At 45.6% G+C, this 27,543-nt stretch overlaps 3 protein-coding genes across 7 annotated transcripts in view; 1 reads left to right on the top strand and 2 right to left on the bottom strand.

Annotated features, from left to right (window-relative positions):
- Positions 1–12,017, bottom strand: part of eml3 (EMAP like 3) — a 32,439-nt gene extending 20,422 nt beyond the window's left edge. Inside the window, exons 1-6 of one of the 2 annotated variants that reach the window (XM_004574306.6) lie at positions 11,559–12,017; positions 2,996–3,172; positions 2,753–2,867; positions 2,075–2,584; positions 249–359; positions 32–60 (exon numbers count right to left, since the gene is read on the bottom strand). In XM_004574306.6, coding sequence (XP_004574363.2) covers positions 32–60; positions 249–359; positions 2,075–2,584; positions 2,753–2,867; positions 2,996–3,172; positions 11,559–11,583 — 967 coding nt within the window. In that variant the 5' untranslated portion in view covers positions 11,584–12,017. The remainder of the gene's footprint in view (positions 1–31; positions 61–248; positions 360–2,074; positions 2,585–2,752; positions 2,868–2,995; positions 3,173–11,558) is intronic. The other variant, XM_004574307.6, reaches the window with a different exon arrangement.
- A 503-nt stretch (positions 12,018–12,520) lies between these two features.
- ecsit (ECSIT signaling integrator) lies at positions 12,521–15,816 on the top strand. Its single transcript, XM_004574309.6, has 8 exons — positions 12,521–12,655; positions 12,791–13,030; positions 13,195–13,594; positions 13,672–13,895; positions 14,281–14,338; positions 14,459–14,607; positions 15,074–15,179; positions 15,265–15,816. Exons 2-8 carry the CDS (start codon positions 12,878–12,880, stop codon positions 15,549–15,551), a joined length of 1,377 nt encoding a protein of 458 aa, XP_004574366.4. The 5' UTR covers positions 12,521–12,655; positions 12,791–12,877; the 3' UTR covers positions 15,552–15,816.
- A 682-nt stretch (positions 15,817–16,498) lies between these two features.
- si:dkey-28a3.2 (uncharacterized) lies at positions 16,499–27,083 on the bottom strand. 4 transcript variants are annotated; one of them, XM_004574305.5, is made up of 8 exons: positions 26,748–26,880; positions 22,140–25,489; positions 21,185–21,355; positions 20,708–20,938; positions 19,203–19,252; positions 19,066–19,121; positions 18,685–18,987; positions 16,499–18,391 (listed from the first exon to the last, which is right to left on the bottom strand). In XM_004574305.5, exons 2-8 carry the CDS (start codon positions 25,332–25,334, stop codon positions 18,375–18,377), a joined length of 4,023 nt encoding a protein of 1,340 aa, XP_004574362.3. In that variant the 5' UTR covers positions 25,335–25,489; positions 26,748–26,880; the 3' UTR covers positions 16,499–18,374. The 4 variants fall into 4 exon arrangements, with proteins under 4 accessions (XP_004574362.3, XP_004574360.3, XP_004574359.3 ...); XM_004574303.4 differs by lacking the exon at positions 26,748–26,880 and adding an exon at positions 26,993–27,083 and having other exon boundaries at positions 20,708–21,355; XM_004574302.5 differs by having other exon boundaries at positions 20,708–21,355.
- Between the last annotated feature and the right edge of the window lie 460 nt (positions 27,084–27,543).

Raw genomic sequence — 27,543 nt, 5'->3', positions numbered from 1 at the left:
CTGTTGATGAAGATGCTGTCAATGACCTCACCTGCACTGGCGATAAGCTCTTTAGCTCGGCTGCGGAGAGAAAAATCAAGACATTAGAAGCCATTTCACAGACTGTTGCTTCACAATCGCATTATGTGTATTTATGAGTGTTTCACAGGGTGACTTCCAACAAGTGTCCCTTTAATGCGAGGCTGCTGCAGCCGTGGGACAAAGCGAGCGGTGTGGTGACATCTGTGAGTGATGGCAGGATGGCTCACTTCTCCAGGCTTGGGGAGCGGGCGAGGAGGTTTGCTGAAGATGCTGCCTTCTTGTCTAGACGTTTCCTCTGCCTTTCAGGGTTCCCTAGTTTCTCGCTGTTTCTACGAACCCTAAAGCGTCACAGAAACACCGAGTCAGCTTTAACAGACTCAAGACAGTTTAATGCACCTATCCCTCTGCATGCGAAGCACCCACAAATCCCCGCTGCACCTACATTCTCCATCAAAGGATAAATAACTTTTGCCAAGCCCCGCCTACTACACCTGTCACTGTGCCAATTGTGTGAAAGACCTCCTTATAGGTGTAAAAACAGTGCTACTGAAAATTTATGCTAACTTCAGAGACAAACGTGCTTTTTGCCACTGATCTGCAAATTATTTGAACTCTGATTCTGGACATCCTGGAAACAATCAGTCAGGACTAGTAGAAGCTCTGTAGCTTCACAAAAACAATATTTGTGTGTGGATTTAAAATTTTTTAAACCTACAAGGAACAATTTGTTGCCTAAACAGACACTTTGAAAACAGGTCGGCTTGTGTTTGCTTTGAGCTCTACAACACAAACACATCATAAAATACAAACTGAAAGTATCCAGTGTTACGTTTAAATAGTTTTGTAAGCACAATAGTAACATTTAATATTGAGATTAAAACACACACACACACACACACACACACACAATGTTAAGGCCATGCAAACAATCACACAAGAGGAAGAAGCTGACCTGATGAAACAGTTTGACTAATTTATTCGATTAGATGAAATTTATTTGTAGTAATGTCATCTGAGTTTGAAATCTCAGCAACATACCAAATTTCTCAAAATGTAACCAGAAACAAAATCATTTAAAATTTGAAATTTGAAAATATAATTACTCTTTATTCTGTATTCTAAAGGTTTAATGCCGTTTGGACAGCTTGCAGGGGATTGCAATGGTGAAAATAGCTTCTGAGTTCATATTGAAAGTCTTAATGTGTCTAAAGCAGTGAATACTAATTTGTGCTAGTTTGATCCTGGAGGCCCACATGAGCTTTTGTCAGAGGCAAAAGTCAAACTGATGTTCTGGGAAACCCTTTCAAAGGAATAACAAGGAGGGAGGGCAAAACACAGAGCACATGCACAAGTAAACAAAGTAAACCAAAGCAGTAAACAAAAGCAGAGCCCTGCCCTGTGGTCCCCACCTATTAGTAAGGTAGTCCTTTATGGAAGACATGCTTTGCTGTAAGAGAATATGTTTTAATCACAAAGATATTAGGAGCGATTACAAGCTTAATTATAGTGAAACATTGTTGAAACAGTTTGGGCAAATCTGCAAAACCCAGTTGAAAAAAACAGATCCTTACTGGCGCCGTGTCACATATAGAATCATGACACTGAGTCATTTTGAGGCGCTCTGCAGCTACGCAGCAGGAGTATACACCGTGCAGCTTGCAGACATGCCTTTTGTTTACTTCTCATTCTATTTTCCAGTGGATTCAAATCTCTGGGTGCTTTGAAGCTTAATATGGATATATGAGTTAGACTTTAGCTTTGTGTTTCTCCAGTTCAAACACACTGAAAAGAAAGCACGTGTGGACTTTAGTGACCGAGACAGCAGAACAGGACACCCGGGTGGTGACATATTCTAACGCAGCATGACACACCCTGCAAACCTGAGGATGTCTGGTTCATAAAGCGGGCTGCAGCACAACTGGGGTTTGCAGAGCCAGAATCTGGAAAGTCAGTGTTAGTGTTGATTCGTTCTTAAAAGTCATGCAATCAATCAACGATTAAGGAAAGATGATTGAGGTTGTAAAGAACGCGGCAATGAGGCAGGACCACGCACAGAGCCTTCTCTCTTTCGTGGATGGGAGACAGCGGTCCAGAGCGGCAGCTGAGGTTCTGGTCTGAAGATTTGAATGAGGCCGAGGCTGAGCCTGAATCCTCCGGAGAGCAGCTGCCATCCAGGAGGTCCTCCCTCTGGAGGCCTCTGATGGTGGTGGGCTGAATGGGCTCTTCAACTGATGATGCCCATGTTAGGTCCTTTTCCTGCTCCCCTCTTCCTCCTCCTTCATCTTCTTCTGGCTCCTCATCCTCCTCTTCCATACCAGGGACACGGTGGAGTTTGGCCCGGTTTCCCTCAGATACAGAAGGACCTTCCACGAGTGCATCTTCCAATTGCAGGCTCTGGACTCGTCCGTGGAGAGGGACCCTGTCCTGGGCCGAGTCCTGGCCTGACGGGGTCGACTCTGTCTGGGTCGACTTGTCCACTGTTGCTGGAACGGTTTGGATGTCCGTGGATGCCGAGCTTCCTCTTTGGCTGTTTGCATTGGTCACAGTGGTGTCTGACAGTTGGCTGGAGAGTTCAAAGGTTGAGAACAACACAAAGCAGTCATACAGGCAGTTCACACAGACATATGAGCACAACGACAGTTTGAATAGACAAGCGTGTTGTCTAATACAACACAACGACCCCTCGTCGTTCGTCCTGAGCGTTTAAGCCCTTGGCTGGAAGGTGTAGTACCTCGTAGCAGGGTGCCGGATCCCATCGCTGGCTGAGCTGGAGGACAACTTTCTGCTGCTGCTGGAACAATCTGAGCAGCATGCTTGGCTTAGCAGCCGTGCAGCACTCGGGTTCACTGAGTAGATCAAAGTGGATTATTAGTTTCTTCTGCGTGTGCAGCTGCACTCTGCAAGTCTAATTACTTTTATATGAACGGAGACGGACGAGCCACACTAGCTTCAGTTTTCAGTTAACATCACCCACCTGCTATGACCTGCTGCTTCAGTAACTGTAGGACCTGATCGTGGATGCGGAGCCTGCGCAGGGCGTCAGCCAGAGAGGATTTCAGGAGTGTGATCTCGTCCTCCTGTGCCTGCAGACGCACCTCCATCATGGATGCCCGGTCTGGAAATTCAGCACTGCTGTCAGCAGACACATCATCTACAAAGGAAGCAGCAGGACGAGGGTTAGAGAAGAGCTGCACTACCAAATAATCTCAGCCTGTCGCTTGTTCTTCCATGGCTTCAACATCAGGTAACACTTAGCGCTACAATGTAGTTATTTTCTTTACAACAGGTTTATCTCATCAGAGGTGGGGCTTTGCACCAATCTGGACCCACGTCTGAATCCAGGAATCTTTGGAAAAATTCGTTATGATTGTGAGACAGAGCAGAATGTAACATTTAGTATCACATGTTCCTGAATGTCAAAAGAAATAAAAGCTCTTTGCCTGCAGAGCCTGTTGCTGCGATGCTGGGATTGAGCCCATGTGACACTCAAGTTTAGCATATTCTTCAGAAATGCTTTTCTCAGTTTATGCTCTCAGCCGATAGTCTGCCTTTACTTTTAGGTGAGAGACTCCGGTGACAGGCTTTCTACATACTTTCCACCGTTAACATCTTTCACTCTCAGATGAACACACCGGGAGTAATTCAGGGTTCAGGATACTGCTCGAGGATACTCTGGCATACAAACTGGAGCTGTCAGGGATCCAACCACCTGCCTTCCTTTCGGCAACTTATCTTTGTGAAGATTACAACATCGCTGTGAGGACATTTTTCTGGTACTGCTGTCTGAAGGTAAAGATGTGGTTTTAAGGTTTCGGTGGTTGGGTTTAAAGGCCTGTGAATGTGCAATGGCAAGCATAGCTTGTCCAGTGAAATTAAAAAATAGACATCAGTTAAACCTCTCATAAAACATCTCTCATCACAGGAAGCATCCTGTCATAAATAGGAGGTCCTCCCTCTCTAATAAGAGGCAAACTCTTTCTGGACAATGTTTTTAAAGTATTGTGAAGCGATTTTAGCAGAGGGTAGCAGTCAAGCTCTAAACCATGAACGTGGCTACGAAGAGTAGAAGAGTCACAGCTGACATAGAAAAATGCTCGCTCTCAGTAGGCTGCACAGCACTGAGGCTTTTCTCTTTTTACTGTATGAGAAAGCTGAGATGTAAAAATATAGCCTGATCGCTCCAGAGGTTTCAGTAAGTAACATGTGTTTATACAGCACTTTTCACAGACAACAAATCACAATGCAGTTCTAAATAAATCAACCCTGGTCTAAATACAAGCTTTTTGAAATAAAAAGGTCTTTAGCTGCTTTTTGAAGGGCTTCACTGAGTCCAGACACCGTAAAATAGTAAGTGGACTGGTTCTACTCTTCTGACCACTCAAAGCGCTTCACCCATTTCGTTTGCTGTCACTCTTACTCAGTCTCGACCACGCTCGGGGGCGTCTCCCATTTTGACCTCAGGACTTCCAGGCCATACTCGGCACAGAGGATTCTGTACACTATGCCGGCCCCTTGGTTATAGCGTTCCATGCATGCCCTGCCTGCTAGCATCTGCAGGTCTAGATTAAACTAACTAGTCTAGTTTTTAGATTCAGCGGATGTAGATTAAAAGCAAGCGCTCGGTCACAGCAGAGCGCCGGTGCCACTCTGAATGATGAATTTCAGCTCTGCGTGACCGCCGGTCTGATGAAATGTTGTATTTCAAAACAAGAAGGTGCTGGGTTCAAATCAATGAGCCCAATGGGTCCTTTCTTTTCTTTCTGTGTGGCTCCCACCGTCCAAAGACAAGCATGAAACCAACCTTAAACCAGTCTGTACAAACAAATTCTTCACCGCTGAAAAATCGAAAGCACACACGGTGTTTTTATACCAGTGCTTCCTTAAAGCGATTGCAAATGAGACACTAGTGCTGCCTATTATGCTAGACATGTCGATCCTATCTGGGGGGAAATTGCTAGTTGGATTTCTGGTGAGACCATGACTTGCAGTTTGGTGGTGCCACACCCACTGTGGCTTCTTCCCAGGATCTGTTTTTGGCAGTGGGATCCTGTACTCAGTAGGCTGGTTTTATAGATGGGGTGTTTTATTGAGTGGTTTTACTGGTTGCGGAAGTAAAGTGTGGAGGTTAAAAGAATTTCTGAAAAGCTAAACTAAACAAAACTAAAAGTGAAAACATTCTAAACTCTTTAAACTTTGTGCTATTTCTGTGCATGTTTGGACGGCCACAGAGTGTGACAGCCATTAATATACAGTCTCTATATATGACTCACCATCCACAGTCGTTTCACTGTCTGCCATCTTTTTTTTGTTATAAATGTAAGAAGTTATAGGCAGATTTTTGATGTCATTACTACAGATTTAAATTATTGGTGAGAGCACATGAGACCACACGTCCTTGTGAGAGGCAAACATCAGCACTGCTTTACTCAAAGCAAAGCCCCCAAAACAAAACACGACAATCGAAGGGACAATCGTGATCTGAACCAGTCAGGAGGCTGGACTGACAGGATAAAACAGAATAATCAGTGCTCCTATTGGTCATCACAGAAAATCTCACAACGTACAACTGCATCAGAAAACAGATACAAGCCTTGCTACTGTAGAGGTCTCACCACAACATAATTACACATCTGCATAAATGATCGTACTCCACTTCCACTCTGGTTTTCTTCTTTTCATTTTTCCCATGGAAGCCAAGACGGGATGACTCATAGCTGTTTGGCAGCAGCTCAGGGGAAGCTGGAATTTGATCCACATTAGATTCGTGTAGCTATACTGGAATTCTGGTTACTATTCACAGTCCGTCTGTCGTAGCGTGGAAGTGCAAAAGCAGGTTATGTCACCACTTTTGGAATTTCTTTTATCTCTGCGTGGACTTCTCAGTTTCTGAGTTATGGCTGGAGATGTCCACTGAGTAATCTGAATGTGCGTTATGTGAACAAAAACTTTTTTCCACATGCCACACATTTCAGGGCTGAATATCATTATTATATCAAGGTGAGGATATTTGCTGACATCTCGTTACTGCTCAACATGTGCCAGCAGACAGAACGACTGACAGGAAATGACACGGCAATGCTGGACAAAAGCCTTTTTCACGTGTCTCTTCATACACGTCACAGGGTTTCTCAACATGGGAACGTTTGGGAACAGAGCCCAGTGACACAGTAGTTACTGGACGTGATAGCAGCTCTAGTCCAGCAGCAGCGTTCAGTAGGAGCAAAAGAGGAGGATGTGAACCCTGCTTGGCAGGTTCTAATTAACCTATGATTCAGGTTTTGAGAGAAAAAGAAGGGAATCAATTTAAGAAAAGAAAAATAGTTGGTGAAACACACCACGAGCCTCTTTCAGCCGTATCCACCACTGTTAGAAAAGAGAGAATTTGCTCCACTGATGACGTCTTTCGTAAAAGGCTCAGGGTCATTTAAGGACCCAGCAACTATAATTAGCCACTAAAGCTCTGGTTTTACTTTTATCTACATGAAACATGTTACTATAAATCTAGATTACTGCTCTTCTCCAGACGTTGCTTTAGTCCTTAATAAGCCCATAAACATCTTAGCTGCTTATCTGCATGCATGTGCTTAAAGTTAAAAAGAGTACGTGCGTCCTGCATCCGTTTGACTAACACAGCGCCCGCCCACTCTTTCTACCTGTCACCCAAGGATGCTGCATCATGACCTCAGCCACCTACAGACACACAGCGCTCAGTCTGTAGTTCTCTACTTTGATTTAGATGCTTTGCCGCTGCTCAACATCCTGTACGCCCCTGCACAAGTGCCGAGGTCCCATCTGAGAAGTGAAACAGAGAGCTGCACCATCTGTGAGAAACACTCCCCCCACCCCACCACCACCACGCTGCACACATGTGACTGACTGCACAGCTCGTGTGGCTGCAAACGGCTCACCAGGACTGCACAGGAGACGAGCTGACCTCCTTTACAGTCCTTCACTTTGACTCTCACTCCTGTGTTTATCTCCAGGGAGCATCTCAAAAACACACCCGATGACGCCGTGATGCAGTGGTTAGCGCTGTCACGTCACAGAAACAAGGTTGTGGGTTTGATTCTGTAGGCTGGTGCCTTTGTGTGGCATTTGCATGTTCGCCCTGCACCTGAATGAGTACTCTCTACTCTGCTGCGGTTGTAGTAAGAGAATTTATGAAAGGACTAGAATTAAAACTAACCGATTGTAGCCTTCACACAAAACTGTGCCTCGTGCACACAATGCACCGAAACGACAGGCGCTTCTACACTGCAGCTGGAAGCCAACAAGCTGGTGGAAAAAAAGGTGGCATACAAGGGGAAGTTGATGCTGCAGGCAGATACGTTCACAGGTGGGGGTGTGAGAACACGTTTTCAAGGAATAGTTTCCAGCACTGAGTGCACAGAAGACAAAGGAGGGCAAAAATATTTATATTTCACCTAAATATTTCTCCGAGCCTCCCGTCACTGAGACAGCGACACTCCGTTTGGTTCAGGGACATGAAACAAGCGGTTGAGACGGCATTTAGATGATCCTGGAGCATGTCGGCGGGACTGACGTGTAGACGACTCTCAGTTCCCCATGTGGTCCTTAGTGAAACTGAGCCTGACACCCCCGTTTCATTTCATTTCATTTTTACTTTTTATTTGTCATGAACCACAAACGAGAGCGCGGATCTCAGCAGATACGAGACACCTCGTACCAAATTTAGCTCCTAGTAAAAGAAACTAATACAAACAATATCCAAGTTAAAAGTACAAAGCTCATATAAAATCGGGAAAGTCTCCCAGCCCACCCCACTAACAGCACATACACATTATACAGTCTTTATGCACGCCTGCACATCCAGTTCAGTAACACTGTGCCACCATTAAACGGTATAAGCACAGCATAAAGATCCAAAGGACGATGATTTAACAGGAGACAACTCATGGTGGTTTGATTACTGTTGCATGGGTGGATTCATTGGTTTACACTGTGCAGGGGCCCCAAAACCAGTTAAGCCAGCCTTGCTATCTTAAAGGATAAAACCATGGAAAAAGTAATTGTCAAAAAGCCAGAGGAGATGATGCAGCTCACAACACGCTGCCACAATCTTAACCGTCAGGCCTCAGACGCAAATACAGTGCAAGTCCGTGCTCGCTCTACATACAGATAACAACACTGTAAGCCACTGACAGCCATGGAGCATAAATCTCTGCCACATGATGATCTCACTGAGTGAGACTGACTGATTTATTATCAGCACTGCTTTAACTGCACAGACTGAAGTTTGAGCCGCTTTGGTTTCCTTCTGATTTACAGGTGCGATCAAAACAAGGCGCCAGTGAAAACACTCTGATTCCCCCGACTTCAATCTTTAAACTGACCAGACAGGATTCAGCATTCACTCAATGCTACAGACACATTTCAGTGTCTGTTAGAAAGCAGTGAGCTTTAACTTCCAGCCCTGAGACAGAAGAAAGAGTGTTTACCTCCAGGCTCCAGCAGAACAGCACGTGTGTTCTTCTGAAAAGAAGCACTATTACGACATTCTGGGAAAAACACTGAAAAAGCTGCCATTTGCTGATGCAACTTCCTGCTGATCTCTGCACAACTGCAACACGTCCCAAATCCTCACAGTACTCCTAGACAGCTGTTCGAGCCAAAACCACAACACGCTGAAATGATGAATCCACTCTGGTTCCACTAATTGAACCCTTACCGTATATACACCAAATATAACTCCTGTTCTCAGGGTGTTTACAGCAGCAAGCTGACAAAGATAATGAGCTCCGCTGACTAAGTGCTGTATGAATAGACTCGATTCTGCGGCTCTAATTCTAAACCTCTCTATTAAAGCACGTGTCTAAGTGCTGCAGTATAAACAGTATTTGGGTTTAACAGTAACTGGTGTTAGTCCTCTGACGGCTCTTATAATGCTTGTTTGAGTGTGAAGGTGTGTATTTCTTGTCTTATGCACTACAGCAATGTGACCACATTCACATCTTCCAGCTGTTTAACTTCCAGCTGTGTAAGTGGGGTATGCACACATTTTTACAGTAATCCGTAAGCAGTAATTCAATTTCTCTTCTCAAGTTATACAAATACAAATCAGACAGAAGAAGGCATGCCTCTTCAGACGCTTGAAACACTGAGTGATGTCACTTCCTGTAGGAAAAGTTGCTATTCCAGCATTAGCAGCAGCTGCTTTTACACCAAAGCAAACCATGACAAAGAAACACAGCTCATCACAGATGGAGTCTGTAAAAGAGAGGCTGACAATTACCACAACAGAGCACGAAGCGTTTCACTGATACTGTCCTCATCTATAGTGAAGAGCTTAGCACTTTATGCACTTTAGCTCCTTTAAGTGTGCGACTGTACATGGTCTGTGTGGGTCAGAAAGAAGTGTTAGTCAGTCGGGGTTAATGGTACGACGCCGCACCTTTACTAGGATAACTGCAAATGTAAGCAAGGTAACGCTGCGTTACGTCCGGACATAAATCCCACATTCACTGAATTTCTATACAGTTCTTCTGATCTGGTCTATTTGACCCTGTTAGCATAAGCTGTGACCTTTTATGGAAGTTCAGACTAGTCAGGAGAATGTGAAAACTAGTAAACTTTACCTCCTGAGCCGTAAACTACAGACTTCAGCACATCTGTCCTTTGAAACAAAGGTCTTCCATTCCTTACTCTGAGCTGGGGAGTTTCTTGTAACGTCTAAAGTTATGCAGTTACTTAAGAGAGCGTGATACTTCACTGGTTGCATTGTGCTCACACACACAGCATGCATGTGTCTAAGTTCATTCAGTGACTCAGTAAACGCAGTTTGAAAATCTGAGGAGTTTTTCATGCTTTTCCACATTTCTGCACAGATTGAACTTGTGCAGTTATCATTACTGATACAAGTCATGGACACAACAATTACAAAACACAAGACTGGTGTTATGAACCAGCAGAAAGGCAGTAAGATAGCAGGCTTACTTTGTATTTTCAATATGGATATATTATCTTACTTTATTTTTAACATCTAACAAATGGTATCAGTATTAAAACTGAGGGCAGTATCTTTAAAGTCTTGTTTTGCTAAGTCTCAAATAGCCATTAACAGAAGTAAACTGTTGGAAAAGCAGTAAAGCCTCTTTGTGTGGCACTGGAATCTGCACACACTGCACATTTGCTCGCTCTTCCCTAAAACATTACTATGACTAGTTTGCAAAGATATCAGCCAGTCCTTTAACCCGATGTCAGATGTGCTTCAACTTTAAGGCTGGCATACAGTCCACCACACTGGGCTGTATTCAGTGGAGGAAATATTGTGTATCAGTATCTGCATGTTACTGCTAAACACAGCAGTTATTTGATCCCTACAAACTCATATTACGTAAGCCGGCTAGCTGACACCGAGGCACAAGCAACTCTCCAGAGCTCCAGCACACCTCATGCAGCTTTCCGAGGCAGGTAACGTGTCACCATCTTCGTTTATGAAACATAATTACCAACGTAACGCAGGTCTTCATTAAGAGAAATGGCTGTGTGTTGAAGCTTCCTGCAGCACTGAGTCACAGCTGCCTTGCTCAAGCTTCCCCATGTGATATTAATATAGTTGCTGTTCCCCAGCGCTTTGGCGGCCCACCAGCTTTCAAGAAGCCAGAGTATGTAAGATAGGCTTGGGTGTGGATGTTTGTATACACATGTGAATCAAAAGCAGTACTGGGCAGCTATCAAAGTTCCAGTTTCAGCATAATAGTAAGTATTGTGGGGACAGACAGGGTGGAGCTTTTTCACCCAACCCACAGTGACTTGGAGAGAAGGATGTTCAGCTGGTGCTTCGTCTAATATATGGATGAACTGTTGTGCATGGACACAGGCTGCTGCGGTCTTCGCTCTGCCGGTGGTCTCAATGTTGATGCTCAAACTACCCACGCGTGACAACATGGAATCAGCAGCACACAACTCAGTTTGCGACACAAAGTGGTTGCAGGCACGCCTCCAGGGTGTCCTGATCACTCGGGCCAGACTTGAGGCAACTATTTGAATGCCACAGAAATAATGTAAACGACGTGCAGCCGTCCCACGCACCTACACAGTCACAGCGCTGCTGTAACGTCCTGTTTCTCCATCGACGTTTGAGACTACTGTCTGTCTGCGCTAACGTGTGACTGAACAAAACATGGAGAAATGTTGAAAAGCCCAGAATTAAGCAGCAAAAATCCTTTGAAAGTCAGAGCGGATGTTCCGCCGACCATCCGCTTGCAATAAAAGACAGCAAAGAATGCGGCGACGAGCGCTGCCAAGAAAAACTGCATCTAAGTGTTCAGTTACGAAGTTTTGGTGTGACTGAAAGCCTCCGAACAAAGCTCGAGGTTTAACGCGTTTGTTAAACTGTGTAAAGCGTGTGTGGTGCGGTGTATGCTAGTTTTGTCCAAAGATTGCCATCTTTGAAGCTGTTTGACAGCGTTCCTTTGAGAGCGATGCGATTATCTGATCCGAGCACGGACAGTGAAGTTTCCACGGCTAATGCTGTCAGTAAAAACACAAAGGACCACTGTCGCTGCTGCACTCACCCAGACTGTTGGTAGAGGAATCCATAATCCCAGGTTTAGACGGCGGCTCCTGTTTTTAGAGGAGCAGCGTGCACTAAGGTGTGTTTTCCATGCTGACAGAGGAGAATCACAGCCCACACTCTGGAGACTTGAGTCGATGACAGGTCTAAGAATACCGGAAACGCGGAATTTTCCGCAACATAAAGCGCAATAGTTTATTAAACGCGCGGGTGCGTGGGTGAGTGTGTGTGTGTGAGGGGGGAGTACTTATAAGGAAATCAAGCTTAAATATAAAATATAGTTCGAAATTACTTTATATAAAATGAAAAACTAAAAACAATCACACCACAGACTGAAAACCGCTTCCGGAAGTGTAGCCCCTCGTTATAGCTAGCTTGACACTATTGGCGGGAAGGCACCGGGTACGGCTAAAAGTGCTGCCAGATATTCGCCTCAGTCAGACTGCGTCAGGAAGGAGGATTTCAGTGTCCGTAAACCAGAACATCTCACGGAACTCTTAAAGCAGCTTCTTACGGCTGCACCTCTGCAGCCTGGCAGCTACAGGACGAGCATTTGTTTCCATCTCGTGGCGGCGGTGCGCACTACAAGCCCTGAAACCTGTGCCAGAAAGTGACTGCCTGCATTCAAACTGCTATAAATAACTTGTTGGCCTATAAGAAATGAAACGTATATCAAATGCATCCCTCACGAATGATATCCAGTCATCCTGACCACGCACAATATTCCTGTCACAAGGTAGAAGCTGCAATTAGTTTTTGGTAAAGTGAAGTGGTCACCGTAAATTATACTGCACGACAAAGGATAAAAAAAATAGTTAGCTTTCTCTTTTCTCAACTTTTGTTTAATAGTTTGAAGAATCATAGCTACAGCGCGAAGAATGGCATTGATTTAGAAATCATTTTCCTGCATTTTAATGGAGAATATTTACTGCGCTTATTTGCGGTTTTACGGAACTATCATTTCTGTCACTGTTTCTATTGTTTGGGGGAAGCAAACGCGTGTCGGACCGGAATGCTGTACTGGCCTTTGAACATGGTAGCGTCCATTGACAGCGCCTTCTGAAGGAGACTATTCTTGTCCGATTGTCGGCATTAAAGGTCAGTATTAACATGGTTATACATGTTGGGGTAATAATAATAACTATCATTACTACAACGTTTGAGCAGTTGACGAACTAAACTTCACAAAAATGTGAAATGTAAAGTTTTATCGTTCTGTACAAATATTCACAGCTGGATGAGGTACACCGAAGAGTGAACGTGTGAGCTTCACGTCCGTGTGCACTTCTGTTCTCTGACACTCGCCGTGATGGCTCGACTATGAAGGGCAGCCGCTGCCTGCATCAGCTCAAGTCTCTGCGGCTGCTCAGCCACGCAGGGAGGCGGCTGCCTCCTGCTGCTGCTGCTGCTGGCGACAACGGCGCTCTATTCCGGTTACACTCCTCGAGTCTGCTCGGCGGCCCACAGCGCGAGGTGAGCTTTAGCAGCGACCAGACTTAAGCTCATATACAGCACTGATATAATCGCAGAGAAAGGCAGCTGGCAGTCGACTCTTTGTTTGGTGTTAATCAATAAATAATCAGATCATATGAATGAATCTTTTATATGCGTTCATAACAAAAACATGTTGCTTTTAGGTGTTGAGGCATTTCCACAGCAGCCCAGCGCGCACCAAGAGTCAGCCTGCACGGTTCGTTCAGGAAGAGGACAAGACGAGGGACAAGTCTCTGGTCGCCCACGATGATCTGTTTGAGCAGGTCGCCAAAGAAACCAAAACCAAGGCCACGTTTAACAAAGTGATAGACGTCTACACCAAGAGAGACATAAGGCGTCGAGGTCATGTGGAGTTCATCTATGCTGCTCTGAAGAAGATGCCCGAATTCGGGGTGGAGAAAGACCTCACTGTCTACAACAAGCTGCTGGATGTTTTTCCTAAAGAGGTATTCGTGCCGCAAAACTTTATCCAGAGAATGTTCAACCACTATCCCCGTCAGCAGGAGTGTGGAGTGCAGCTCCTGGAGCAGATGGAGAATTATGGTGGGTGGTAGTTGTTGAGAATCTTGAGGTGTTCTGTACACTGTTTTTGTGTCTAAGTGTCAGTGTCTGTGCTTCAGGTATCATGCCCAACACTGAGACCAAAGTGCTGCTGGTCCAGATCTTTGGAGAAAAGACCCACCCTATGAGAAAGTACCAGCGTATCATGTACTGGTTCCCCAAGTTCATGCACGCAAACCCCTTTCCTATTCCCAAGCAACTCCCTGAAGACCCAGTAGACCTGGCACGCTTCAGCCTCACACGCATGGCAAACGACTGGGATGCAAAAGTGACCGTCTACCAGGTATATGCATGGATTAGCCTAGCTTAGCATGAAGACTGGAAACAAGGGGAACAGCTAGCCTGGCTTTGTTCTTTAAAAGAATAACAAACTCTAAAATCTTTAAAGCTAATACGCTGAATGTTTCAGACCCGAGTCTGGAAACCCCTTTTCCACAGCTGTCAACCACAGACTCGTGTTCCACATTTCTTAAGCTTTTAAACTGAGCTTATAGAAAGTGGAGAAAAAACTCCACATGATTGCGAGTACAAGTTTTTGTGTTACAGTCATTTATTTTCTCAGGTCTAACTAAGACAAACTTGTGTGTAAAAATCGTTTGACTGACTTTGTGTTTTGTCATCAGATGTAAATCTTGTATTTACCAAACTGTGTGTGCTCTCCTCACAAGCTGCCCTGCACAGACATCACAGACAGCGGTGCTGAAGTCACACTTCCACATATAGTAGGTATGGATGACTTGAAACTACATTCTGTGTCTTAGTCAGAAATATATTGTTAAAAATACTAATAATGGCATCATTTCCATATTTGTTGTTTGTTTTCTTTCTTTCCTGTGTTTGCACCAGGCATCCAGAGCCCCAGCCAGATGGAAGCGCTCGCTAAGCACAACCCGTGCAGGCCCGTGTTCGTGGAGGGCCCGTTCCCTCTGTGGATGAGGAAGACGTGTGTTTACTACTACGTCCTCAGAGCCGACCCTGCCCCACCTGAAGAGAAGGTGGGCAAACATTACTGTTAACCATTACAAATAATAAGTGCTGTGTGATGATCATATAACAGAGTGTTTGAATTCTAATGATTGTGGCTTATAGCTCAGGAAAGTCACAAAACCAGAATCTCAGATTATAGAATATTTCCTAAGATCCATTAAAAACAGGATTTCTAGTACAGAAATGTCCAGCTTGGTGTGTTCATTAATACACTCAGATGTTAGGAATGCAGCCGTTGCAGCTGCTTTCCTGTAGACATCTGTGCATGCTGGTGTTGGGGGAACTGACACCACCCTCACTCCACTCCCTGTGAAGCTCTCCCAGCTTCTTCAGCTGGCTGTCATTTGCAAACAGCCGGCATTTTCTGCAGTGACCGTCTGTGTGTTCCCCTCGTTGTAGACTCTGTATAATGAATGTAGAATATGTGAAACTTTGTGAATTAAATTACAAACAAATCCTCCTCCCTCCCCTCAGATAGAAGAGCCGTATGACCCAGAGAGGTGTTTCATGTATCCTCTGCAGCTAGACCTGGATTTGGACCGCGACCTGGGGGACGATGAGAGCTTCGATGTGGAAGACTGTAAGATATGGCATCACTGCTGTTGACCACAACCCCTCACTTCCAGGGTGTAACATAGATGATGTGTGTCTGTGTGTCTATCCAGTGGATGACGGTCCAGTCTTTGCCATGTGCATGACCAGTCAGGGGGACCAGGCTACCCTCAATCAGTGGATCTCTGGCCTCCAACAGAGTAACCCCATCCTAGGTCAGATCCCCACGCTGTTCCGACTGGGCGCTGGACCCCGGGAGCTGCAAGGGGTGGGTGACACCGACTCGGCCAGTGGAACCTGGTTTTCTTCACACGCCCATAAAGAAGAAGCAGACCCTGGGGAAGACGCCGAGGCTGTAGTGGAAGAGGAGCCCAGGAGAAGTCAGGGTGTGAAGCAGTGAACAGGAAAAAAGTTTCCTCCTGACTCCCTCCGAACCAGCCGGGAGGCTTTTGTAAATTCTTTTTAGCATATTTAATAAAGCCGTACAAAATAATTACAAACGTATTTATTCAGTCACAAATGTCTCACACCTTTAAAATACAGCAGACTATCTACGGAAGTACTAAGTCTGTATGTGTTCAAATGAAGTCATTGTAGCTGTGGAAATAAACAACGATGAAGTCGAGTTGTTAAAGTAACACAATAAATGTTGACTTCCATTTACAGTTGGACTCTGTTTAACTGTTTTTCACTGCCATTGAAGCTCGACTTGATTTTGGTGAACTTGGTTTTTGCTCCAATGACAACAGCTCGCCGCGCAGACTTCAGTGAGCTCACGCTGTCAGGAGTGTTTGGCTTTACAGTTGTTGTGAAGTTGGAGTTGAGGTCAGACTGTGGAGAAAACAGACTGGCCTCATCGTCTGTGGTCTTTCAGCTGTGGAGTGTCTGGTAGAGTTTCACTAAAACAGTTTTTGATTGTAGTTTTGTTAATTAGCAAAATGTGTTTGTGAAACTGTTATTGCATCTCTTAGTAAAACAAGCTCCTGATGAGGTGCATCATCATGCTCTACATCCAACTGACACTGTTTCTACTTTGTTTTAGAGCTCCATTGCCTTACTGCAGTGCATTGGCAAGCTTGAGTTTGCACTGCACACACAAAATTCACCCACAGCTGCCCATCACAGACCCAGGCTGGAGCCACAGTGCACACTTCGGGTGTAAGCTGCCCTACTGGTGCAAGTGCAGCTTCAGTGGATTCAATAAAAACGATACGGTCAATGTGCAAAGCAGGAATTTCTGTGCTTATTAATGTGAAATTCTTAATATTTCTGATCATAATACCACACAAGTGACACAACTGCACTGGAGAAAACCGAGTTTAACAAAAAAGACAAAGGATTCGAATGAACAGTAGAAAAAGTTTATTACTGAAAAGGCATTTAAACATTCCCTTTTTAAACTGGCAGACAATCGCGTCTGATTTTCATGAGTGATCTGATCACCACAAGCTCTTTCCACTGCGTTGTGGCTGCACAGACAGTATTCACCTCAGCTTTGTGCTCAAATACAAGAATATTTCAGTGTTGTAGTCTTCATGAAAACCATAGAAAAATCATTGAAAAGCATTCCAGAGCACTTCATCCATTTACTACTTAAGTAGGAAAGCCTTGGATTGATAACATTCACAAATGAAATTCTTTTCTAACACGGAGCTTTCTACAGATATGAATAATGCATCATCAACGATCACTTGCGTAAGAGGAGATTCAATAAATAACAAGGCTGCTCCAAATATTGTGGAACGGCACAGAAAAAGTCACATTTGGCATGTCATATATTAGTCTATTTACAGTGCTGCAGGAGATTTTCGCAGAGGTGACAAACTGTCCCTAAGAAAGTTGTCTCGGTACAAAAAGTTGCCCCCGGAGGAACACGTAAGGATGTGATGCAGTAGCAAATTGCAGCTCAGTTCCAGATGCCCCATTCAGTGCTTGAGAAACTATCAAGGCTCTAGAGCAGACTAACCTGAATACAAGCCTGCAGGAAAATCTGCACACTAGCAGATTCTGTCAGCTTCCAAATAGTAGAAAATGTTGTGCTGATGCTGTTTTTCTACAGCTGACTGATCCCAGGGTTAAATATTAACGTATTGTATAATCAACTATAAATGTCACATTGACAAAAGCCATGGATTGTATCCCACGGCTGCTATCAGTGAACAGGTAGTGTGTCTCTGCACAACTGCAGTGACCCAGTCCTCCAATACAAACGTATTCAGCAAGTGTTCCTCAGTCCGGTGCATTCAGCCCCAGTTTGTGCTCTCAGCAGCTCAGCCAGCAGGTTGCGCCTTTTACTTTCCAGGAGTTTTCAGGAACTTTAAACAATCAATAATATTCTTTAGATTTGGTGCTAAAACACTTCCCACTGTGGAATTCACAGCCTGGACACTGGTGCTAATTTCATGACTGAGCTGAGCTTCTTTTGAGCTACTCATTCTTTTACCCCCATACCACCTATTATCCCGTTTTTCCTTGGAATACCTAAAGTGTTTTCCCAGAATGCTGAAATGTTCACCCCTGCAGAAAATCCACCAAGGCAGAGCAGAGAGCAATGTACAAACTGGCCATGAGTATGCTCCAGCTGGAAAACACAGGTTATATTTTATTATGGCGCCCACAGAGGTCATGTGATCAAAGAAGACATTTGTGCAAGTCTGTGATTGGATCAATAAATTAAGACCAAAAAGCTCAGTGGCCTAATAAACTGATATGTCCAGAATGCCATTAGCTTAGCCTTCCCGGAGTGAAGATTTCCCAAATGTAGTAATGTTTCACTCCAACACTCATCTCAAGGTGCTGTGTTGTAAGAAGCAACAATATTATAGAGAAGTGCAATGATCCCCTCTGAGCAGCAAGAGTGGGGAGGAAGAGCTCCTTTTGAACAGGAGGAAACTTCTGGGAGAAGCAGGAGCAACCGTTTGCTGCAGCTGATTGGTGGTGAGAGAAAAAAGGAGCACAAAAAACAAACACAACAGGAGAAGGACTGACAGCAAATCTCGGATGAAGCAGCTTCAGTATAAAAATGTCCTCACTGCCTTTGATAAACATACACAACCCTGGTAGGAAATGAGGTAAAGCTGCTTTAGGGCCTTCTTTTCCAAGGTGTCTTCCTGCAGAGGTAAACACACTGATAAGAAATAAAATACACGAGAGAAAGGGGGTGGGGTTTGTTTCTCCTGGTCCATGGTCTTCAGCTGCCTCCTGCAGCCGTCTCTTCAGCTCTTCAGTTCTTGTGTGGTTCTGCAAAAGAAGTCAGACAGCGTTGTTATCTGCAGAGAAATGGCTTAGCCTTTGATTGAATTGTTTCACACTGATCGGTGCAGTCAGGCGAGTTTGCACCATCATTGTATATAACTGCTGAGCCAGTTTTGCTACCATTACATTATATGAATATATGAGCCGATTAAAGGATAAACCTCATTGGGGATCAGTCGTACAGATGAGGCTAACAGATGCTCTTCTGCAGCTACTTTTAACTCTGCTGTGTTGCAAAGTCAGGTGACTTAACTACGTGATCCGAGCTCATACTGTACCTGCCACAGGTCTGCTGTGCTGCTGCAGCTGGCTGCTGAAGAAGCGTTCCCGCCGCGACACCTGCTCATCCCAGGCCTCCCGTATTTGCTCTTTCTCGCCGGGCTCCAAGGTTAGGGTGTGCGGGTGGGCCTCGTCAATGTGGGCCTTCACTCCCTCTAGGCTGTGGGAATATTGCAGTTCCCCACACACCATGCACACCAGCAGCTGGTTGAGTGGGTCATAGTCCATGAGGTAGCGGCTCCTCCAGACAGCATCGGAAACAGAATCGTCCTCACTTTCAGCGAACAGCAGCTCTGACTCATCTGAGAAGGCAGAGTTTGTTTTTGGCTACTTTCACCATTTTATGTGCATTCGTTCAAGTTCACAGTGACATACTTTACCTTCGATTGGGGCTGTGTAATCCGAGTATGTGAAGGATGCCGAGTCCACTGAAGAGCTGTGAAGGGAGATTTTTGTGTGTTATCCTGAATGCTGATGATGCTGATATCAAAAGAAAGCGAGCAAAGAAATCTCTCACCTCATTAGATGTTCTGACTCCTCAGAAGAGTTCACCCACTGACCAGGTTCCTAAAGATATTAGACAAAGAGTGAAAAACTAAAGCACAGGCCACGTGCAGTGTTTTTACGTGCTTTCATGAGCTCCCTGAAACAAGGTGAACCTAGACACAAGTCAGACTGGAGAGATGCTTAAACAGAGGTCCTGTAGTTTTGTCACTTTGACATTATTTTGTGTATTTTGTAGTTTCTTTCTGGTGCTTTTGTGTCTTTTAGGTCACCTGATTTACTTACAAACAAAGGCTTTGGCAAAGAACAGGGGCACGAGTGCACCATTTAGTAATCTGTTCCTTTTCTACTGGGGTACTAAAGTACTCCTCTGTTTCTGTATCACTGAGAGATCAGTCCTGGGAATGAGGGTATCAGCCTTGTGACAGAAAACCTGCGTTAGTGTCTGACCGATTTTTTTAAGCCTTATTTATGTGGGGAACATACTTGTTGTTGCTGAAAGGACCCGCTTCAATTTTTAAATTAATTAATTATAAGTGTGAGAATTTTAAAATCTACTGGGAACCAACGTAAAGAGAAAGATACTGGTGGTGGACAGTGGTACCCCTCACTCTCCTGGTAGATACAACTATGATACGAATTTCAAAATCCAATGTGACTTCAGAAGATTTTCAGAAAACTTGACCTCTGATGTCTGACGGTGAGGTTGAGGTCATGAGATTTGAACTCATTGAAGGGTTTTAGCAGACACACCTATCAAATCAATTTGAAAGTTCTATGTCGTTTTGTTCTCGAGGCTGTGAGCTTGCTTGCTAGAGCCTGCTACGAGTCTGACTGCAGCATTTTGTAATTGTTTGGAGGCATGACAAAGATGATTTGTCTAAACTGGTAAAAGGGCATCACAACATGTGCAACGACACTAACACAAGAACAATTTGCTCTAGTTCAAAGAACGAGGCTCGCATTTTAGAAATGTTCCTCAAAGGAAAGTAAAAGGAATGTGAGGTACACTTTATATGTGAGTCAAAGTTCAGCGAGGAATCAAATACTTCACCGAGATTACGAACGCTGGTCTTTGAAGACGAACAAAAGAAATCAATCACGTGACTGAATGTTAAATATATTTCAAGTGGAGCTGTAATCATGGCCTCAGTCACTAATCCGGGATAAACAGCCAACCAGGGTGGGCAGCCTATTTGGCTGGTGAGGCTTAAAAGATGGCATAAAAAGGATAAGAAATGCCAAAAAAAGACAGAATGATAAAAGGGAAACATCAGTGGACCCAGGATTGAACCTTGTGGAACCCCTCGAGTTAATCAAGCAGTGTAAGAGGAGAACTAGCACACGCTAACCAAGAAAGTCCTTCCAGATAAATAAGAAGAAAACCAGAAATGCCAGCTAAACCTTGAGCCTATTAAGTATAATATAAATGTCAGTAGTATGTAATATGAATACAATAATCATTACATGCCAGTAAGCTAAAAAAACAAGCTGTTTATGTAACTGTGCAACTCTCACCTCTGTCTGTAGACCCAGGGGAGGCAGCCTAGTCTTCCAGCTGTTGAAGCTTTGGGTGATTCCCTTCTCCCGAACTGCCTTCCTGGCTCTCTGCTCCTTCTTTTTTATCCTCCAGTACTCCCGCTTCCTCCTCAGAAAGTCCTGCTCACTTTCCCCTGGGATGGGCTTTGGAGGAACCATGGTGCTCACTGGTGCCAGCTGGATGGAGGATTGTTTCTTGTGTGGGGGACTCTGAAGGTGAGCAGAGGGGATTTTTAACGGACTTTGACCAAGGGGTTCAATGAGGTGCATGTCAGTACTGGACAGTGGTTTGTCTGGTGGCTTCGCAGCGGTGAGGGCGGGAGCTGAGTCTACATCAGTGCTTCTAGATGCTTGTGAAAGCTGTAGAGATTCAGAAACTCCTGCACAGCTGGATACAGCATGTGAAGGCCCAAGTTTGACGCTGCTGTACTCATTGCTGGTGATAGGCAGTCTGACCTGGAGCGTGCACGCTGACTGTTGAGCATTAGATGTTGTTTGGCTAACAACCAGAACGGTGGGGATGCTGGTCACTGAGTCCAGAGGAGAGACAGGTGGTTTGGGCTGCAGGGCTCGTTTTGCTGGAGGACTCGCCCCTTTAAGACTGTTGATAATAACGAGCCCCGGGGTCTGAAAGAAGAAAATATGACATGAACAAACGGCTTTTCAGAAACTGAGGCAGAGTTTGCTCCTAGCTTTAATGGGCCCCCTTCAGATGAACTCCACTTTGTTTTTCCTGTTCAAATACCATATGCCTGAGAATTGCAGCGATTCAAGCTTCAGCTGGACTGAGTCAAGTCTGAACTGAGTCGACTGCAGAAACCACTTTTATATACATAGAGAAATTTAGGTATGTGAAAAATGCACTCTTTACATGGAGGGCCCCTCTTTTACATAGACACTATGTGCACATGCTGCTAAATACTCAATAGCTTTCATTCATTTAAGTGATGCTTGGGTTTTCTGCCCATTGCACGAGCTAAATACAAAGTTAGGCTGCACTAGTCGGAAATGGTTCATCTGGTAGCACGCGGCAGATTTCAGTGGCCTTAGTCAAGCTTGTCACCTTTGCAATCATCAAATGGAACTCTGTATGCAGATAAAAGGAGGAAGAAAATCAAATGCAGTCTTCTTTACTTTGAGTGTTGAATTTCTGCCACGCTCAGATCCTGAACACAACACGAAAATCTAGGCTTCAAAAGGTAGAAATGCTACATGGGTCAGAGCTAGCACTCATTTTTCAAAAACAGTCACATGTGAAGATGAATCTGATGATGATGCACAGCTGACATCAGGGGCAACCAGCGGGACACAACATACTATCAAATATGATCAATATTAGCTATTAGCTACACACCAAAGCACTGAAACTTCACCTCTTGCAGAAAAAGAGCTCGAGTGCTGCTCGTGTTACCTGAATGCTTCTGGGGAAGAGCCCGCTGCTGCACTCCCCCTCGCCGTCTTTCTGCCTGGCCTTTAACTTGGCCCTCTGCTGCCTCTTCATCAGCTTCCAGTACTCCCTCTTCCTCTGCAAGCTGGTCAAGCCGCTCTGCTCCGTCACCACGCTGTTGTACCTCCGCTTTGATTCGGGGCAGATGTTCTGCTCTTGTGCCTGATGCTGTTCCTGCTGTTCCTGCTGTGGTTGCAGGTTATCCAGCGTCACGGCTGTGATGTGATGCAGCTTTGGTGGCTCTGGAGAGCAGCAGGTTTTATAGCCGGCTTTTTTAGCGCAAAGTCTCTGGGTTCTGCGTGGTGCTTCCATGGAGGTGTTTACTATGTAGTTCAAAGGGGTCTGGGATGAGTGCTCACTGGTATGATGCACACCTAGCTCACTGGAAGCAGGAAGAGGTGGAACTGTCTCACTCACCTGCGATGGGTTCTTGAGTTGAGGGCTTTGTAAACTGGCCTTTGCAGAGACCTTGCTGTCTAGCTCCCAGCTTTTTATCTGCAGAGTGAGGTCAGCAGCAATAGGAGCCGTGTCATCCCTTTCAAAGGACAGCTGAGATAAATTTGGCTTCATGTCTTGCTGTGAAACCTCTTCTATCGTCTCCATTTTAATAGAGTTCTGCTCACTTTTACATTCTGTCACTGTGCTAAGAGATTCTTCCAGGAGCTTCTTCATGGAGGCCACAGCTAGCAGAGTGGCAGTTTGGCTGTCTGCGCTCAGACATGGGTCAGACTCCAGCTGGGGTGCTGGAGGTGGGGAAATAGGGGGTTTGATATCTGGACAGATGGCTTGTTCTGGTGGAGAATTGAGGTCAGCTGCTGGCATGGAGTCACTCTCCTGTTTCATTTCATTTGCACGAGGCAGAAAAAGCACGCTGTTGTTGGAAAGAGGAGGTGCAGTTGCTGTAGTGTCGGTGAGATTTCTAATCTGAGGCACAGTGATCAGCGTCCCCTGCTTCTGAGGCTTCCTCCTTTGTGAGGCTGCACCGGCCCTAGCATGTAAAACACCCTGTCTCAGTCGGACAGCTCGAGCTGCTCTCTGCTCACGCTTCTTTATCCTCCAGTACTCCCTCTTCTTTGCCATCCTCTCCTCCTCCGTCAGCCCCGCATCCAGAGACAGGGCTGACAGCGACGGCGCTCTGCTCGAGATGGTCATTTTCATAACACAACTGCTAACGTTTGAACCTGCTGAATTTTGAGGGCTCTGTGGATGAGTAAGTGTGAGCTGACCCACAGTTTGGATAGCTGATGAGTGCAAATTAGGAACGGTTGTGCTTTTGAGGTGAGTCTGGGGTCTAACTGCGAGCAGTCGCGGCAGTTTGTTGGCTAGCTGTCCAGGAGCAGAGACTTTCACCTGAGCTGAGCAAAGAGGAGGGGGAGCCGGGTTTATCCTGATGGGAGCAACACTTCTCAGTTTAGCGTCAGGCTGACGCTGTTGTTGTGCCAAAGGAGTGTTTGTAGAAACTACACAAAGCTCTACTTGGCTTTTGTCTTCTGCTATGCTGTGACATGCAGAACTGTGAGGGATGTTAGCAGTCAGCGTCCCGTCCTCTTTGATGAATCCTCCGATGGTCTCTGGGCTGTGAGTGAGGGCACTTCCGGTTGACTGCGCCAGCACTCTAGTCTTCCTCATCTCCTCGAGGATCTTCTGGTAACGTTTCACCCTCCTCATCAAAGAATCTCTCTCTTTCAACCGAACCTTTACCTCCATGGACAGCTTAGCTCGCTGTTCGCGCTTTTTGATCCGCCAGTACTCTCTCCGTTTAGCTATTATCTGCTCGGGCGTGTCGTCGGGGTTGATTTTGGGCATATTTCTGGTACCAAAAGCTGAGGGCAGCATTGGGGATTTACACCGTAGACTTCTGTGGTTCATTAAGTTTCTCTGTGCTTCGATGAACCTTTGTCTAGGCGTTTTATATCTCGCGATACCCCGGGTAACACCGCCAAGATGACCGTAACTTGGAACCTTTCCCTGAGAGTCTACTGGTTTTTTCACAGATGGAACATCAGATGTTTGCAGAGCAGTTACAACTACAGTTGCTGTCCCACTTTGCAGTTTATTGTTTTCACTTTTGGCTGATGTAAGTGATGTTTTGACCCGTGTATGACACTGCTTCTGGCTTGCTCCTCTCAAAAGTGACTCTGATGGAAGAACTATGCTTCCCACGTGTCTGGTTTTTGGCGCCGTTAGCCTCTGAAACGTCATCTCTGCACCCTGTGTCCTCTCTCTGGCTTTAGCTAACCTAGCTGCAAGCTTTGCTCGCTGCTCTCGCTTTTTGATCCGCCACTGTTCCCGACGCTTGGCTGCTCTTTCCTCGTCGGACTCCAGAGAAGCTCGTGCATTGCCAACACCTTTAGCCCTCTGTGTGGTGACCAAGGCACGCTTTGTTCCACTCTGAGGTGTTGAGATGGCTCTTTTGCTCTCTGCTTTAGTGGAAGTGGGGCCGCATGGAGAGGACACCAGAACGAGACCTGTGGGTAAGACTTTGGGCTGAGTGGGTAATACAACCGGTGCCTTATGTTGGTTTCTGGGGACTGATGCACCCTGCATAGACACACGTGGCTGAGGTGCTGTTTTACTGGAGCTGCCATTGGTTATTCTGGTCACTCTGACTGGAGGCACTGAGGATACGGTGTTCAGCTGAGTTCCACTGGACACGGGTGAGGACACGGGTGAGGACACGGGTGAGGAAACGGTTGCGTCCCTTGCTGTCTGACGTTTACCTGCGGCTGCGTTGCCGCTGGCTGATTTGGCAGAGATAGAACACGACGCTGGCAACTGAGGCAGACGCTTGTTGAGCTTTACTGTCTGGAGCCACTTCTCCTTTTGGCTGTCAGTGGTTTCACGTGACCCCTCCCCCAGAGCATTTCCGTGCTTTGACACAGAATTGTATGAATTATCATTACTCTGCAGAGGAGGTGACGAAGCACCTGATGACTGGGCCAGAGTGGAAGCCTCTTCTGCTGGGGCATTTAGCTGCTTCCCTCCCTGGCTGCTGCTGCTGTGTTTGTGCCTTTCCCTCTCCTCTGACACACGGGCCCGCTGCTCTCGCTTCTTGTTTCTCCAGTACTCTCGCTTTAGGGCGAGCGTGGCATCATCATACTCTGAGGCCGGCCGGTAACGGTGGGACGTTGAGCCACCTTTACCTTTTGCAGTTGGCATCCTGTTGCCAGGCTAGACAGCCCATCGGTTCTCATCCAACAGCAGTGCTTGGCCTTGGTAGCCCCTCAGTCCAGGATCCTAACTGTCATTATCAGCATCATCATGTTTCTGAGCACCTCTTATGCTCTCCGACATCACATTGGTGTGCAGATATCCTGAGGAACAGAAAACAGTCTTTGCATTAAAATGTGATGAAAATAAGCTAAAGACTAGTTAATACTTTGTAATAAACATTAAGCAACAGCAAAACGAACACAAGTTGAAGTCACTTGGATGAGTGACGAAACGTTTCCGATGAACAGAATGAAGACCTTTATGGGATTTCCTTACCTGGATGATCGAGCATGCATCAAGACAATATTTTTCCACTTTTTAAAACACAATGTGTAGCACCTACTGTTGCTCTACATTTCAAACTGAGGTTTGCAATTGCCGTTTTAAAGAGTATATAAGCAGGCAGGTGCGGTGGCCATAGTTAGGTTTGGAAATAACTCCCGGAAACAGCAGTGCTGCACACTGAGGTCCTGCTTCAGGATCTCTGCTCGTAGCAGTGATTGGAGCCATGGGAATTACAACATGCTCACTGATCAGTAATGCAACAACAAGCACAACAACATTAACAAGTGCTGTATATAAAACACAATAATCCCCTTCAATTGCACAAAGTAATGATAATATTAGCGAGGATTGAAGAGTCAAATAGTTATTTACAAAAATGTAACAATTTATACGTTTTATTTCCACCAAATAAGTTCAACCAAAGTCATTTTATCTGTTTAACTCACATGTGTGTGCCTCATGATGAAATGAAAGTACACGGAGTACACGGAGTAAGGTGGTCTCAGTGGAGCACTGACGTACTCTAAGATCTGTAGCACTCACTCCAGCAGGATTTCGTGCACCAGTCAGGAGACAATAAATACGTGCACGACGCCCACCTCATCTGTCACAACATCTGTGCAGAATCCCGCGTGAAACGCGAGTTTCAGTGTAAGATTGAGAGATAACTATGAAATAAATGAAATTGTCGTCGTGTGTGGGAGTGCTTCGGCTCCAGAAAGCAGGAAGAAAACAGCGAGTCGCTGTCCCTTTAAAGCTGTCTCTCTCTATCACAAAGTCTATCTGCCATTTTTCTTTATTCTCAGTGTGTTTCAGTCAAACGCCACCAGGCCACTCAGCCGAACAACCTACAGCAAAACACGCAGGGCGGCCGTGGAAAAGCGGTCGCACTAGAGCGGAAATGGTGCCTGGATCGTTGTGTCTCTCAGCGGCACAATGGACAACATTTTCCTGCTCTGGTCCTCGCGGACTGGCGCCTGTCTGCGCGTGAAAGCCGCGAGGACAGGCGCAGATTCGAGCCGCAAAGCCGCGCGCCCGGAAGCACGAGCGACAGAAAACATGCACGTCCGTTACCTTTTAGCGGCACTTAACTTTCCGGGACACTTTGGGGGCGGTTTTGCACAGATATTCTGCCAGGACACTGCAGCTACTTTCCGCCAGTCGTGCTCAGGCTGCCTTGACAACGCTGAAAAGTACCAGGATGTGGGATGCTCGCTGTGTGTGTGTGTGTCTGTGTACATAGAGACAGTAGTGTGCAACGCCCCCTCCTTTCCACGCCACATCCATTCACTGGGTCGCATTAAAAGGATTTTACAAACCTGTCACGAGTCCCCCTGTCTGTCTGTCTGTCTCTTCCAAAGAGAGCCGAGTGGTGCCGGGACACGGAGGTCCCGCACAGCTGTTCCCTACTGGAATAGCTGCACAAAGGTCCATTGATTTATTGTCTTTTTCTACACATGACCCGAATTCATGTGCACACGCTTCAAGCAGGGATCCACTTTTCTACACAACGACCAAATGAGCATGAGGGAGGGGCTGACGGACAAACAACGTTAGGGCGCTGGGGGCCACGGCCCGGTTCCTTTAACGTGGATCCGGTTTGAAAAAACTACATTGACGTCACAGCAAGACTATAGCTAGGGACTGGATACATGAATTAAACGTGTGTAAATCTTTGCGATCCAAAGGTGTGAGTTCAGTAGCTGAAACATTCTTCATTTTAATAGCATTAACATGAGTTTAAGACTGTTTACGACTGAGGCCATCAAAGTTAGTGTATCAGAGGTTTCAGTCCGACTATGTCAACTCAGACAAGTTTACTAATCGAGAAGGAAGTCATGAACACATGTGCGTTTCGGTCTCTGCGCCG

This window comes from Maylandia zebra, linkage group LG3 (genome assembly GCF_041146795.1).
Source record: "Maylandia zebra isolate NMK-2024a linkage group LG3, Mzebra_GT3a, whole genome shotgun sequence".
Lineage (NCBI taxonomy): Eukaryota > Metazoa > Chordata > Actinopteri > Cichliformes > Cichlidae > Maylandia > Maylandia zebra.
Note: the sequence above shows the minus strand (reverse complement) of the source record. Positions and strands in the feature narration are given on the sequence as shown.

Bases quoted from the DNA above. Each gene is read 5' to 3' on its own strand.
- si:dkey-28a3.2 (XM_004574303.4), bottom strand. From the start codon at position 25,334: ATGCCAACTGCAAAAGGTAAAGGTGGCTCAACGTCCCACCGTTACCGG. The intron at 21,356-22,139 runs GTAACACGAGCA...TTCTTCTTTCAG, and splicing joins TCTTCCCCAGAAGCATTCAG to ACCCCGGGGCTCGTTATTAT. The intron at 19,122-19,202 runs GTGAGAGATTTC...CTCCCTTCACAG, and splicing joins GAGTCAGAACATCTAATGAG to CTCTTCAGTGGACTCGGCAT.
- ecsit (XM_004574309.6), top strand. From the start codon at position 12,878: ATGAAGGGCAGCCGCTGCCTGCATCAGCTCAAGTCTCTGCGGCTGCTC. The intron at 13,595-13,671 runs GTGGGTGGTAGT...TCTGTGCTTCAG, and splicing joins GGAGCAGATGGAGAATTATG to GTATCATGCCCAACACTGAG. The intron at 14,608-15,073 runs GTGGGCAAACAT...CCCTCCCCTCAG, and splicing joins CTGCCCCACCTGAAGAGAAG to ATAGAAGAGCCGTATGACCC.